Source organism: Ictalurus furcatus, chromosome 12, assembly GCF_023375685.1.
Source record: "Ictalurus furcatus strain D&B chromosome 12, Billie_1.0, whole genome shotgun sequence".
In the NCBI taxonomy this organism is placed as follows: domain Eukaryota; kingdom Metazoa; phylum Chordata; class Actinopteri; order Siluriformes; family Ictaluridae; genus Ictalurus; species Ictalurus furcatus.
In genome coordinates this window covers 456,967-472,640 of record NC_071266.1, presented here as the reverse complement: position 1 = coordinate 472,640, position 15,674 = coordinate 456,967, and the positions used below count along the sequence as shown (strand labels likewise).

The 15,674-nt window shown below is 41.2% G+C and overlaps 3 protein-coding genes across 4 annotated transcripts; 1 reads left to right on the top strand and 2 right to left on the bottom strand.

Annotated features, from left to right (window-relative positions):
- Positions 1–1,530: 1,530 nt before the first annotated feature.
- Positions 1,531–1,933, bottom strand: LOC128615363 (histone H2A). The gene has a single exon (XM_053637375.1). It carries the CDS (start codon positions 1,931–1,933, stop codon positions 1,547–1,549), a length of 387 nt encoding a protein of 128 aa, XP_053493350.1. The 3' UTR covers positions 1,531–1,546.
- A 145-nt stretch (positions 1,934–2,078) lies between these two features.
- LOC128615361 (general transcription factor II-I repeat domain-containing protein 2A-like) lies at positions 2,079–3,778 on the top strand. Of its 2 annotated transcripts, none has more exons than XM_053637372.1 (2): positions 2,079–2,189; positions 3,180–3,778. In XM_053637372.1, the coding sequence occupies exon 2, from the start codon at positions 3,218–3,220 to the stop codon at positions 3,569–3,571; it is 354 nt and encodes a 117-aa protein (XP_053493347.1). In that variant the 5' UTR covers positions 2,079–2,189; positions 3,180–3,217; the 3' UTR covers positions 3,572–3,778. The 2 variants fall into 2 exon arrangements, with proteins under 2 accessions (XP_053493347.1, XP_053493346.1); XM_053637371.1 differs by lacking the exon at positions 2,079–2,189 and adding an exon at positions 2,200–2,914.
- A 77-nt stretch (positions 3,779–3,855) lies between these two features.
- On the bottom strand, positions 3,856–4,807 carry LOC128615364 (histone H2B-like). The gene has a single exon (XM_053637376.1). It carries the CDS (start codon positions 4,768–4,770, stop codon positions 4,396–4,398), a length of 375 nt encoding a protein of 124 aa, XP_053493351.1. The 5' UTR covers positions 4,771–4,807; the 3' UTR covers positions 3,856–4,395.
- Between the last annotated feature and the right edge of the window lie 10,867 nt (positions 4,808–15,674).

The window sequence follows — 15,674 nt, the reverse complement described above, 5'->3', positions numbered from 1 at the left end:
ACTTATGACCGAATACCGCTGCTGGGAAATTGCCGTTCCCGAGGGTGGACACACGAGGGCAGTCAAGCTCCATCCAGCGCAACACACAACGCCGCCTGAAACTGAAGGTAGGTTTGGGCTATTTTACAGACACAGCTCATTACTGTTCATTGTATTGCTCGGACATAACCACAGTTAACGGCTCATCTATAAAAACAAACATTATGTAATATTCATAGCACTATATGATAAAAATGCAAAATAAATAACCAAGCTTTTTCTAATGTTGATAGAAATAGAAAGCCGCGTACATCATTTACACACATTATATATGCATATTATTGCTACTATTATGTCCCTTCTCTCTCTGTACCACGTTCCAATATTTAAACTGCCCAAGAAAGGAAATTTGCTGTTTTCTGAGACGATGAAATGGCTCTTAAAAGAGCCTTTGTGTTTGTGTATATTAGACGGAATTGTGGTTTAAGCGCGTTCTCCGCGAATACGACGGGCCAGCTGAATATCCTTGGGCATGATGGTCACTCTCTTGGCGTGGATAGCGCACAGGTTGGTGTCCTCGAACAAACCGACCAAGTATGCCTCGCTCGCCTCCTGCAGAGCCATGACGGCCGAGCTCTGGAAACGCAAGTCGGTCTTGAAGTCCTGAGCGATTTCTCTCACCAGGCGCTGGAAGGGCAGCTTACGGATGAGCAGCTCAGTAGACTTCTGATAACGGCGGATCTCCCTCAGAGCCACGGTGCCGGGCCTGTAACGGTGAGGCTTCTTCACGCCGCCGGTAGCCGGCGCGCTCTTGCGGGCAGCCTTAGTGGCGAGCTGCTTCCTTGGCGCTTTGCCACCGGTGGACTTACGGGCGGTCTGCTTGGTTCTTGCCATAGCATCGAGCTCTGCACTTCAGAAATAGAAAAACAGAACGAAGGGCGCGCTCGAATGCGGCCTTTTTAAGCCATAACGCCGCCCTGCGCTGATTGGGCGTCTCGAACGCGCTCGTCTGCTATTCGACAGAACGTTTACGTCACCTGTTGACTATTGGACCGTCTTCTCTGCCACCGTTCGAAACACAAGACGCCCTCCAGAATTCTATTCTATTGGCGCTGTCTCTAACACAAATGCTTTGTTCATTAGGAATACACACAACGCCATCACAAACCATTTTCACTCCTCAGACTTCATTTAACCAGCACGCTAACTGCTATTGTTCTTATAGTCATTACTTAAATATGGTATCAAATCATGACGAGAAATTATCAAGTCATTTTTTATCTATAAATGTTGTCTTAGAAGTGCACACTTTCACCCCTGAGATTTCATTTAGACAACACGCTAACTACCATTATTATTATTATTATTATTATTATTATTATTATTATTACTTAACGTCTCTATATAATTATTAGTAAAGTATAACACTCATGTTCTCATTTCAAACGTGCTGACTGTGTAGTGCACACTTTCAGTAGTAAAACGGGTGTAAAAACTGCACTTTTGAAGCAGAGATGGTGGCTCTTAAAAGAGCCTTTGGGTACTGACAAAGCAGCAGTGGACGAGTTTACTTGGTCTTGACGGCCTTCTCGGTCTTTTTGGGCAAAAGCACAGCCTGAATGTTCGGCAGGACACCACCCTGAGCGATAGTCACTCCGCCGAGCAGTTTGTTCAGCTCCTCGTCGTTACGCACGGCGAGCTGCAAGTGACGGGGAATGATACGGGTCTTCTTGTTGTCACGGGCGGCGTTACCGGCCAACTCCAGAATCTCAGCGGTCAGATACTCCAACACTGCGGCCAGGTAGACTGGAGCGCCGGCACCGACGCGCTCGGCATAGTTGCCTTTACGCAGAAGCCTATGCACACGTCCCACGGGGAACTGAAGTCCAGCCCTGGATGAACGAGTCTTGGCCTTAGCTCTAGCCTTTCCGCCGGTTTTTCCTCTGCCACTCATCTTGATGCTCAGATCTGTTCTAACAACAACTCCGAAATGATTCTTACGCGCCGAGCTCTCCGTGATATAGACAAAACGGCCACTCTCTTATTCGCTAAGAACGCAGTGGCACATTAGCGAATCACAAACAGGCCGTCGAATTCCAGCGTCACCCCTCCCACCCCTGCTTGTGTGTGTGTGTGAGAGAGAGAGAGAGAGAGCGCGCGAGCGCGCGCATGAAAACAGACAGAAGGGAATATTCATACAAAAGCACAAAGTAACAACTATATACTGAATTTATTTATTCTTATCATTAACATTGATTTATTCTGTATCAATATGTTACCCTACATATCCTGTGATCGTTTTGGAGATCAAGAAGACGTTTAGGAATCACGATCAGGATTCTATTCTACTGTACTAAAATCTGCATCAGACAGTAGAAGGTCATTTGATGGCATGAGAGAATTTGGAATGTGTTTAGTGCAAATACTGAGTAGATGCGTGTGGCTATGTGTACATGATATGTAGCAGATATGTGTATCCATACTATTGTATGTTTCTAACCTGTATTGCATTGATTCCATAAAGCTTGACTGAAAATGAATTGTTGCTCTTTAAAGGAAAATATGGTTGGCTCTTAAAAGAGCCGTTTAAGGAACAAAAGCATGAAAGAAACAAACGTCTTTACTTCTTTTTGGGTGCTGCCTTCTTCGCCTTTGACGCTTTAGGCTTTGTGGTCTTGGGCTTGACAGCTTTCGCTTTCTTGGGGCTCTTGGCTGCCTTTTTAGGGGTCGCAGGCTTTTTCGCCTTCTTCGGGCTCTTGGTGGCTTTCTTTGCGGCGGCGGCGGGCTTCTTAGGAGACTTCTTGGCCGCGGCGGCAGGCTTCCTCAATGTTTTAAATGTTCAGCTCCAGGGAAAAGTCCAGATTATATCCCAGCTTTTTGATCGTCAGAGCCTTGAAACAAAAACTACTGCTGCTCAGAAGACATCTCTCAGCAGGTAACATTCACAATTATACTATTCACCATAGTTTTATGTGCAGTTATTATTATTATTAATACTTATATTTAGTTAGCATTTATATCCAGTGGTGTCAACTTTGGGTTTTTTTGTTAATCAAGCTGATAAAATTTGTGTCAAAGTTCTGTTAAATTATCATGGATTAATTTCCTTGTTTTGTCAGTTATTTATTCTGTTTGCCTCCCTCTCTCTTCTTTCACTCCCTGTCTCACACTGTTCCTCTCTCTCTCATCTCCACATCCAGGAAATTTAGCCCATTTTCCCTGTTTTAGAGAGGCAGGCATGATGAAAGAGAAGGTACCTGAGTATGATGCTGTTCTCAGCAACCTTTTCCAGGAGTTTGACCGTCGCTTTGAGGACTTCAGACACAATGCTTCTGACTTTGAGTGGTTTGCTCAACCCTTCACCATCAGTGTGGACACAGTCAGTGATGATCTTCAGATGGAACCAATTGAGCTTCAGTGTGATTCAGAACTCAAACACAAGTTCAGGTCCCTTCCCTTGACAGACTTCTACAAATGTGTCCCAGCACACAGGTACCCAAAGATGTGCAAACAGGCACAAGTGATGCTGTCTCTGTTTGGCAGTACCTACCTCTGTGAAGACTTTCAGTCAGATGAACTTAAACAAGTGTAAACTGAGAAGCAAACTAACTGACTCTCACCTACATAATATCCTGACTTTGACAGTAAGTCAGCTGCATCCCAGTTTGCAAAAACTTTTGAAAAATAAGGACCAGCTTCATGTGTCTCATTAGAGGTCACTGATATTGCAGGCATGTGGCTGTATTACTTACAGCTTGAATAGTTGTATTAGGCATTGAACATGTTGTATTATAAATGGGATTGTTTCTATGTTTTCATTATACTATAAGTTTCATTGAACTTTAAAACTCTGAAAATAAAACTGCGTTAGTTAAGCAAATTACAGTCTAATGTTTTCTATTTATTTATTTGTAAATATTATGAAATCATAAATGAGGAGGACCATGGCAACTTTAATCTTAATATAATACAGTTTGGTATAATGCAACGTTTACTTTCAGCCCACAGCCTCCAATCAAGTTTGATTTTTGGCCCTTCATAGGAAAAAGTTGGGGCACTCCCTGATTTAGAATGATTATGTGCTACTAGAATACCATTTTCAGTTACTTCCTGTTGCTACAATCTTAATACGAATAACTTTGTGCTGCTAAAGCCCCATTTTGCATTGCTCAGATTATACAACCCCCCGAAACCGTGCGACAAACCGGTTTAGATTTACTCATCTCTGCATCTAGCAAACTGCTATAATTACCCAAAAGCCTGAACATCCGCGGGAGAGCAGCGCTTCAGAAGTCCCCCTCCCCCTCTCACACACACAGCGAGAGAGAAAGCGAAAGAGAGGAGATTGCTCTTTGTATGAAAAGTGGGTGGCTCTTAAAAGAGCCGTTGGGTTGATAAAGACGGCAGTAACGCGCTTTACTTGGAGCTAGTGTACTTGGTGACGGCCTTTGTGCCCTCGGACACGGCGTGCTTGGCCAGCTCGCCGGGAAGCAACAGGCGCACGGCGGTCTGGATCTCCCTGGAGGTGATAGTGGAGCGCTTGTTGTAATGAGCCAGACGAGAAGACTCACCGGCGATGCGCTCAAAAATATCATTCACGAAAGAGTTCATGATGCCCATGGCCTTGGATGAGATACCGGTGTCAGGATGCACCTGCTTCAGGACCTTGTACACGTAGATGGCGTAGCTCTCCTTCCTGGACTTTCTGCGCTTCTTGCCTCCTTTGCCAGCCGTCTTGGTCACGGCTTTCTTTGATCCCTTCTTGGGCGCGGCCTTGGTTGGATCGGGCATGACGCTGTTTCTCGTGTAAACGAACAGAGAATGACTAGCGCCCGCCTCTATTTACAGACCCACATGCTAATGACGCCCAGACAAGACACCTTTTTTTGATTGGCCATAATTCGATACCTCCTCCTGCATGGCACCGCCCTCCCACCCTGCTCCCTCCCTGCTCCCTCCCTGCTCCCTCGCTGCTTCCTCCGTCCCTCCTCCTCCTCCTCCTCCTCCTCCGCTACGCTTTGTTTCCTTTCCCGCCCTTGTACTTTCAGGACTATGCACTATGAAAAATCATTATATATGTATATAAATATAAAACGCATTTTAAACAAACACGTTATAATAATATTTAATACTGTGCATATATAAAAATGTTACAAAAAATACAAGTAAATTGCCTCTTTCTACGTACACAGATAGAAGTTACTACTTATGCTACTTGTATACAGCGTTTAATGCGTTCTGCTTGACAAAAGAAAAAGGCTTTTGACTTTTTTCACTCACACACACACACACACAGACAGAGAACAGCTCTTTTTCTAGACATGTGGGTGGCTCTTAAAAGAGCCGTTGTATTCGCGTCGTTCGGTGTTAGAGCGTTTAACCGCCAAAGCCGTACAGGGTGCGGCCCTGGCGTTTCAGAGCGTACACCACATCCATGGCGGTCACGGTCTTCCTCTTAGCATGCTCGGTGTAGGTGACGGCGTCGCGGATCACATTCTCCAGGAACACCTTCAGCACACCGCGAGTCTCTTCATAGATCAGACCAGAAATACGCTTTACACCGCCACGGCGAGCCAGACGGCGAATAGCCGGTTTAGTGATCCCCTGGATGTTATCGCGAAGCACCTTGCGGTGACGCTTAGCGCCTCCTTTGCCAAGTCCCTTTCCCCCCTTGCCTCTGCCAGACATTATACTGCTCTCGAAACCAAGCCGCTTAATAAAATTCTTCGCGCAGCGCCCACGTATATATAGCCACACTCGACAGGACCTAGTTGAGAACAGGCGAGGAGGCGGGCCTAACGCCAACGGTCACACAGTAGCTCTCTTTTTCGAAAACAAACACTAGGTACTGCTTTTCACCTGCTAAGGTCTTCTTCTTCCCCATTCTCTCTCACTCTCTCTAAATACACACACACAGATACAAAACATTATTAGTATTATCAGTACTAATGTTTTGGTTCCATTACTAGCAGTAGTAGTAGTAGTACAACACAATAGTAAGGAACTTTGGGTAAAACACACACAGTAAAGCATACAGCCAAAACACTCATCAGCGTAAGGAGGTTAGATAAAGCCGTCTGTGTTTGTACAACATTGACATTACTGTTTCAAACACAAGACGTTCCTTTTGAGCATGTCCTTGGACTCAAGGCCCGTATATACTACAGTCCTACGTCCACTGCAACTACAGGTCGCATATAGCAGCACAAGCCTTTATTAGTAGGCCCGGCATTCAACGGATCAGCACCAATGTCTGTGTTCACTTTGAAGCCAGCCCACATTCTACCACACAAGTACTTCACTAAGTTTCAAGCACCACAGAAAGGAATGCAAACACAACTCTCGGGCCTTGCTTTATCAGCTCTCGCAAATGCACGATATAATGGACTCTCGAAGGTCGAAATTATCTACATTGTCTCAAACCCTCATCTCATTCTTAAAAAGTGTCATTCACAAAGAAAGCATATGCACTTCGACAGTTGTGCAAGAGAAACTAACATACTAACATACTAACACACATCACACACAAGTAGGAAAACAAAGTCCGCCTTCGCACTGTCTAATCACTGGCTTTCTCTTTTCCTATTTCCATTTTCGCTATCTGTGTTACAGTCAATGTACACACTGTGTTTGAACCTAAATGTCATGCATCAACCAAAACTGCGCCTCCAGAATGACAGCTGAGTTTAAGATTCGCAAAATATGTCGCAACAGTTGCATTCGTCAAATAAACTATGAGCAATTAAGTAGTGCCAGTGAGATAGTTACAGCAATGTGTAATGTCCAATAAGGTCAAAAAGAGTCGGATTCCTCGCACACTTTATTCTACTTGGCCAATCAAACACAATTATGAACTGGGATTCTGATAGTTGTGCGCCTTTAACTTACTGTGTAGAAAAATGAGGTCAGCTATATAGACAACACCTTTCATTACGTATTTAATTACTTTGATTGAGGTCATTATTAAAAGTAGTAGTAGTAGAAGTACAATACCTACAACCTACCTTCTGTTTTAGGCGGTGTCGTGTGTCGTGCCGGATGGAACATGACTGTCCTCGTGTGGCCAAACTCGGGAACGGCAATTTCCCCAAAATTGCAGTATTCTGTTATTAAGCTTTTAATGGCGGTGTTTAGAAGTCTATATTTGTAGTAGTTAGAAAATAGTGGGGTAAGAAGTAGTAGATGCTATGAAAATTCATGTCTCTCTCTCTCTGTCACATCTCTCTCTCACCCCCTCTGACCTCCTCTGACCGCTACCCACTGGGGCAGTGGTGGCTTAGCGGTTAAGGCTCTGGGTTACTGATCAGAAGGTCTGGACACTGCCAAACTGCCCCTTGAGCAAGGCCCTTAACCCTCTCTGCTCCAGGGGCACCATATCATGACCCTGCGCTCTGACCCCAGCTTCCTAACATATTGGGGTATGTGAAGAAAACAATTTCACTGTGCTCTACTGTATTTGTGACCTGTATAGACTTATACATGACTTTTTTAATTCTAAAACAGCTGCTAAACTATGTGCAGACTAAATTATGTGCAGATGTAGAAAATGCTAAACACATTCTCTATTTGTGTGTGTGTTTTTTTTGTACTGTATGTGTATTTTATCAGTGTTGCTATGAGCTTATTTCTCGTAGAAAATAATAATAATAATAATAATAATAATAATAATAATAACGCAGCTCATCAGTGTTATTACTGTGCATTGTCTAGTTTTCACGTATCAAGGACAATACACAGAGCTTCTGAACTGTTTAACAGCATTATTATTATTATTATTATTGTTTTTATTATTATTATTATTATTATTATTATTATTATTATTAGGGCTGCAACTAACGATTATTTTCATAATCGATTAGTTGGCCAATTATTTTTTTGATTAATCGGATGGGGTGGAACGAACTTTCAGTACCATTTGTTTTTGTTTATTTAAAATAAGGTCCACAAACTGAGTGTAACAAATATAAACTTCAGTATAAAACATTACACAACTGTTTGTACGAAACAGAAAAGAACCCAACACACACACACACACACACACACACACACACACACACACACACACCAGAATATATATTATTAATTTAGGACTATAGTTCAATTCGGTGCTTTTTGTGCATCTATAAAAAATACTATAATATAAATTTATATATATATATATATATATATATATATATATATATATATATATATTTTTTTTTTAAATTAAACTACAGTCCTAAATTAATAATAAAAACTCACTTTCACTGCACCTTGTGGTTTCTGTTCCTCACTGTCTTTAGACATTATATTACTTGTTTACTTTTGATCATAATGTTTGAATTAGACATTACAGATCTTACTCGCGCTACACTCTGTATCAGCGCGTCTATACCGCGCGTGATCAGCAAAGCGGCCTTGTTACTAACACGTCACTTCCGACAGAATTTACACTGCAAGCGCGCAGATACAGCATATAATGACAAACTTAAATTAAACTAAACCTTTTGAGCAGCTTGCATCAGTTTCCCCTGCCCCTTACACACAGTGGAGCATTTTGGATATAAACATAAGTTTGTGCTCGTGCAGCACTGTTTGATTTCCGCTGTGTTTAATGTAAAATGCTCCCTGCCTTTCTGATTTTCTTCCTCAGTCACGTGACGATTTCTCCTCCGTCTGATGGTGAAGTCTTGCAGACCTGCAGCCCAGTCCCCGAAGGGAGGGGATCATGCTCTGCTTCAGTATGTCACAGTACATGTTGGCATTCATGGTTCCCTCAATGAACTGTAGCTCCCCAGTGCCGGCAGCACTCATGCAGCCCCAGACCATGACACTCCCACCACCATGCTTGACTGTAGGCAAGACACACTTGTGTGCACTCCTCACCTGGTTGCCGCCACACACGCTTGACACCATCTGAACCAAATAAGTTTATCTTGGTCTCATCAGACCACAGGACATGGTTCCAGTAATCCATGTCCTTAGTCTGCTTGTCTTCAGCAAACTGTTTGCGGGCTTTCTTGTGCATCATCTTTAGAAGAGGCTTCCTTCTGGGACGTCAGCCATGCAGACCAATTTGATGCAGTGTGCGGCGTATGGTCTGAGCGCTGACAGGCTGACCCCCCCACCCCTTCAACCTCTGCAGCAATGCTGGCACCACTCATACATCTATTTCCCAAACACAACCTCTGGATATGACGCTGAGCACGTGCACTCAACTTCTTTGGTGGACCATGACGAGGCCTGTTCTGAGTGGAACCTGTCCTGTTAAACCACTGTATGGTCTTGGCCACCGTGCTGCAGCTCAGTGTCAGGGTCTTGGCAATCTTCTTATAGCCTAGGCCATCTTTATGTAGAGTAACAATTCTTTTTTCAGATCCTCAGAGAGTTTTTTGCCATGAGGTGCCATGTTGAACTTCCAGTGACCAGTATGAGGGAGTGTGAGAGTGATGACACCAAATTTAACACACCTGCTCCCCATTCACAACTGAGACCTTGTAACACTAACAAGTCACATGACACCGGGGAGGGAAAATGGCTAATTGGGCCCAATTTGGACATTTTCACTTAGGGGTGTACTCACTTTTGTTGCCAGCGGTTTAGACATTAATGGCTGTGTGTTGACAGCAAATTTACACTGTTACACAAGCTGTACACTCACTACTTTACATTGTAGCAAAGTGTCATTTCTTCAGTGTTGTCACATGAAAAGATATAATCGAATATTTACAAAACTGTGAGGGGCGTACTCACTTTTGTGAGATACTGTAGAGGGGGAAAGTAAGAGAAAGAAACTGAAAAAAACCTCAGTCTTTCACACACGTTCTCACCAACACGCTTCACTGTACTCGTGCATGCACACACACACACACACACACACAGAGAGAGAGAGAGAGAGAGAGAGAGAGAGAGAGAGATTGCAGTATTCTACTATCCATCCATGTCCTTGTATAAGTTTTAATTATAGGACTAACGTGTTACAGTGTGAGCATTCATTTAAACCTGCAATTTGGCATGTAGCCAGAACTACTTTCAGTAAGTAGTCATTCATTCCTTGTCAATTTATATCTCAGAATTACACAATTTATACAATTAAAAATGTCCTTGCCAATCAGATAAAGATCTGCAGTAATATATTTTACGTACATTTTCTGTAATAAGTTTGATTAATTGTTGCTGAGTTATACTTCAGTAAAATAAAGTGTACAATACTAAAAGAGCAATACTACAGTAAACTTATGAGTGACTATTTAAGCATTAATTAATGTCATTTAAAATATTTCACAATATATTTATTAAGTCTTAAAGTGCTTTATAATAATGTATATTACATAAAGAACAATTTTACTGGAATGTTGTAATGCCTTATTAGAGTTGTAAATATATACAAATATTTGTTACCAAATTGCAAAGCCTTATATTCAGCAAGTTTTTAAAAATGTTAATAAAATTCTATAAATAAACTCTTACTCATTTAGGCTGATATTTTTATATAAATTATTATTTTTTTATATTTCACCTGGGGTTGTTGTTGACCAAGGAGTTGCCGATGTGAATCTCAGCACCATTTATCTGTTCTGAACAGCAGTCGCCTCTGCTAATATCATACACCGCCAACAAATCCACCCTCCACCATGGGTTATACTGAGGATTTATAGCAGTACATGAGTCGAAATTCATGTTAGATGCTCTGTTGTCATCGATAGCAAAGTAAGCAGGATAATTGTTAGAGTAAAGAAGATTGTATTGCTATTCCTCCTAAGGCCACATCGCCTGGACGGGAGAAGAGAACATATTTATTCATTCATTTATCTTACACAAAATTTTATTTTCATTAATAGTTTGTTTACATGCACACAGACAAACACACACATGCACACGCACACACACACACACACACACACACACACACACACACACACACACACACACACACACACACACACACAGTCGGGGCCAAAAATCTGAGAGCACTAGTGGAAAATGTTTCTATTTTGCAATTTTTTAAATTTAATTTTAGAATTTTCATTCGAAATTGTATTATTGACTACAACTTCAGTAAAAAAAAAAAGTAGAATCTTTAAAATATTTACAAGAGATTCAGAGTTTCTTAATGATTTGTTTTAGAAAAATAGTATTTTGAATACATTTTGCATTAGGCTACTCAAAGCAGCTGGAGTGCCGATCTTATTTGCTTCTGCAGGATGTGTTTGAAAAAGAACTTAACTAATTCATGTGGCAGCTGCGCAATGCATAAAATCATGCAGATACAGGTAAGTATTTCAGTAAGCTTCAGTTAATATTCACACCAGACATCAGAATCTCAGTGATCTCAGTGATGATGGTATGAATGTTGGTGCCAGACGAGCTGGTTTGAGAATTTTAGAGGCTGATCTGGGATTTTCACAGACAGCAATCTCTTGAGTTTACACAGAATGGTGGAAAAAAACAAACACCTTGTTGATGAGAGAGGTCAGGGGAGAATACCCAGACTGGTTCGAGCTGACAGAAAGGCTGGGGTAATGATAATTCTTTACAAGTGTGGGGAGCAGAAAACCCTCTTGCAACATACAATACATCTAACCAAATGAGGTGGATAAGCTACAACCATATTAGGTTCCACTCCTGTCTGTGAGCCAAGAACAGGAGCTTGAGGCTAGAGTGGGAGTGGACTCACTGGAACTGGACAGTTGAAGAATGGAAAAACATTGCCTGATTTGATGAATCTTGATTTCTGTTGTGACATGTAGATGATAGGGTCAGACATTGGCATCAGCAGCATGAACCTGCCTTGTGTCAACAGTCCAGACTGCTGCTGGTGGTATAACGGTGTGTAGAATGTTTTCTTTCTATTATGTGATCCTATGTGAACCTTTGCTTTCAGCATATGGTGTGAACCCCTTGGTCAGAAATAACCGAAACTAAACATTTTCCCTGTTTTTACTGTTGATCAATCCTGCACATCGGCTTGTAAGAATTTTAGCTCGTTTCTCAGTACAGAACAGCTTCAGCTCTGGAATGCTGGTGATTTTCCTGACATGAACTGCTTGTTTGCGGTCCTTCCACAACATTTCTATTGGATTAAGCTCAGGACATTGACTTGGCAAATTTTGAAATATGAATTTTATTCTCTTTTAACCATACTTTGGTAGACCCTTATGTGCTTTTTGTGCTTAGGGTTGTTGGCCTGCTGCATGACCCACTTTCTCTTGAGATTCAGTTCACAGACAGATGTCCTGAAACTTTCCTTTAGAATTCACTGTTATAATTCAGAATTCATTGTTCCATCAATTATTGCAAGGTTCTTATAAGTAAGGTTCTTATGCTGGAATGTAGTGTTTGCTTTCTCCAAAAATAACACTTCTTATTTAAACCAAAAGGTTATATTTTTCCACACAAAACATTTTTCCAAAAGACTTTTCCACGTAATCATTAGCAAACTGCAGATGGGCAGCAATGTTCTTTTTGGAGAGCAGTGGCTTTCTCCTTGTAACACTGTAATTCACTCCATTGTTGTTCAGTGTTCTCCTGATGGTGAACTCATGAACATTAACATTAGCCAATGTGAGAGAGGCCTTTGTTTGCTTAGAAGTTACCCTAGGTTATTTTGTAACGTCAGGGACTTTTACATGTCTCACTCTTGGAGTGATTTTGGTTCGTTTCTAATAAACATACTAGGTTCTCTTTTTTTGATAAAATTACAGCTAATAGTAACTAGTGACCTAGACGTATTAGGTGTAATTTATGCACTAGTCAAACGTTAACCCCACCCCCATCCAGTTAATAGTTATAGTTGAAATGAAGCGATCTGGCAGCCCGACATTCAGGTCTCGCCCTCAGCACTTACTGTAGAACAGTGGTGCTATAGATGCGCAGACCACATACCAATTTTCCTTCTCTCTCTCTCTCTCTCTCTCTCTCTCTCAATGTTCCCTAGTTTATAACTTATAACCTTGGTACCCAAAGGTTCCCCCTTTTTAATGTAATTTAGTTCCTTTTAATTTTGTGCCAGATCAACAAAAAATCCTCCAGTATGTTTATCCCTGAAAATAAAAAATGAAACACAACACACACACGCTGCTTGTATAATAGAAAACAGTTGACCTGTATTAAATGACTCAATGTTTTTAAGTCTGTTTTTACATCTGTTACGCTTCCGCCGGTGGATGGCGCTGCGGCGTCGAAGCGCAAAGACTGCTGCAGAGCGCGCGTGCACGAGACGCTGACATATGGACACGCGCGGCTCGTTTGTTTTGATTTACTTCCTGTCCAGGTATTGGCTTATGTTCGAGGGTGTGTCTTTATTTCTCCAGGTGTCTATGCTTTAGTTTAATTATGTTGGTTATTTAAACCCCTCGTGTGGCTGCGCACTTCGCACAGTATTTTAGTTTGTGACGTTAGTAGTGTTTAAGGAGTATAGCTTTAGCTCTGTGTTAGAATGCGTGTAGCATGCTAGCGGTCTCAGTTCCATGTTCTGTTTTCGAGTAATGCCTAGACTGTAGTTCCATGGTTGATCCAGCTAGTCCTGTTCAGCATAGACCGCATTTCTTGTGTTCTGTTAGTTTGTTTATCAATAAAGACAGCGCTCCTGCGCTTACTTCCTGCTAACTGTCCTGTGTCGTTACATCACATTCCTGTCCAGTGAAGTGATTATTTGATAATAATAATAATAATAATAATAATAATTACTATTCTTGTTATTATTGCAACATAGTACATGCAGTCATACACATTAGGGTTAGTGTGCTACATGGGATACACAGTGGTCATTACAAAAGCCATTAATGTACTTTTTGAGTTCTAAATGAATAGTTAAATTCATATCTTGCAAAAACCTAATTTATCTAATTATAAAGCATCATTGTTATATATTTTTTTCTGTCAAACAGTGAGATGGCAATATTTTGATGGGTGTGGAAGGCCTCAATGGGACATTTTGTATTAGTAGTGTAAAACATATGCATTGGCTTACATATTGGTAGACATATGCAAATTAAAAAAATATACATGTAGGAAACACTTAAGAGACATCTATATGTAACAAGAAAATGTAGGAATGGGATAGGCTGACTTAAACATCTAGTTATCTAGTTGGTGGCTGTGGCTCAGGTGGTAGAGCAGGTTGCCTAATCGTAGGGTTGGCAGTTCGATTCCTGGCCCACATGACTCGAAGTGTCCTCGGGCAAGACACTGAACCCCAAGTTGCTCCTGATGTCAAGTTAGCACCTTGCATGACAGCTCTGCTACCATTGGTGTGAGAATGGGTGAATGGGAAACACTGCTAAGGTTAAAAAGTGCTATATAAGTGCAGACCATTAGTTATGTCAATATTTGTGTAGGATAGTTCCTCATATTCAGAGTTGGGCTAGGCAGGTGCTCAAGTTGCTATGATTTAATAAAGCAGCATGTGAGTTACATTTATGTTTTTTAAATAAGAAGTCATTCACAGTGCATATACACTATAAAGAAAACACAGTCACCCACTATTTATTTGATAGCGCATTGTGCTATTCTGTGTGTCACATTTTTATTAAATTAAAGAGACCAGAGTGGGGCACACGGTGGCTTAGTGCTAAGCACATTTGCCTCCCACCTCCAGGGTTGGGGGTTTGATTCCCACCACAACCCTGTGTATGCGTAGTTTGCGTGTTCTCCCTGTGCTGCTCCCCCTGTCCAAGGACATGCATGGTAGGCTGATTGGCATGTCCAAAGTGTCTGTAGTGTATGAATGGGTGTGTGAATGTGTATATGAGTGTGCCTTGCGATGGACTGGTACCCTGTCCAGGGTGTACCCTATCCTGTGCCCTATGATCTCTGGGATAGGCTCAAGGTTCTCTGCGACCCTGTATGATAGGAGATATAGAAAATGGAAGGGTGGGTGGATGGAAACCAGAGTGAAATTTTATTATCCTGAGTATCCAGTTACACAAATGGAGAGGTGAGTTTAGATTTGGCTAAATAAATCATACAATCTAGAAACAAACAAGTGGGATATAATCAGTGGTTGATTTTAGACACAATCATTCCTGATATTTCTAATAATACTGCTGTTGGTTTGAGTTGAGCACTGACAATCAAATTAAAAGAAGAAGAAGCCAGTATTTAGTGGTTTGTTGTTTTTTTTTTTTTGTTGTTGTTGTTTTTTTACAGTGGAGTGATAAGAAGAAATCCTCAGAGACTGCTACAGTGTCCTCCCAGGAATCCATGGCTAATCATAGGCTGAAGTGTTTCAGAGACATTCTGGACACTCTGTGTAATCAGAATTTCTTTATTGAGTCTTAGTTACAGATTATTGAATATGTTGCATGTTAAATAAGATTCTGATACTAACAATGGGAAATGTTGATTTAAGAGAATGGAATGCTCTGAACCTTGATGAGCCAAATAAGATGGTGTAAAATCATGTTTAAAAAAAAAAATGCACACATATTAAATAAATTAGAAAATCCCATAATTGTCACAAATAAATAAATAAATTTAAAGCCCATTAATATTTGGTAATGTGCTGTACTGAGAATCATCATTCTACAAACATTGGAAATTCTCAAGCAGGTGAGTGTTTAAGGGAAGGAACAAAGTTTAAAGTGAACACATTTATGCCAGTGAGTAAAACCTGATTCTTACATGATCTCAGCACTTTCTGTGTTTTAAACATGCTTCCAACCATACAAAAATTCATCATGACTGTGATGACTGATTGGCTGGGAGGTGACAAG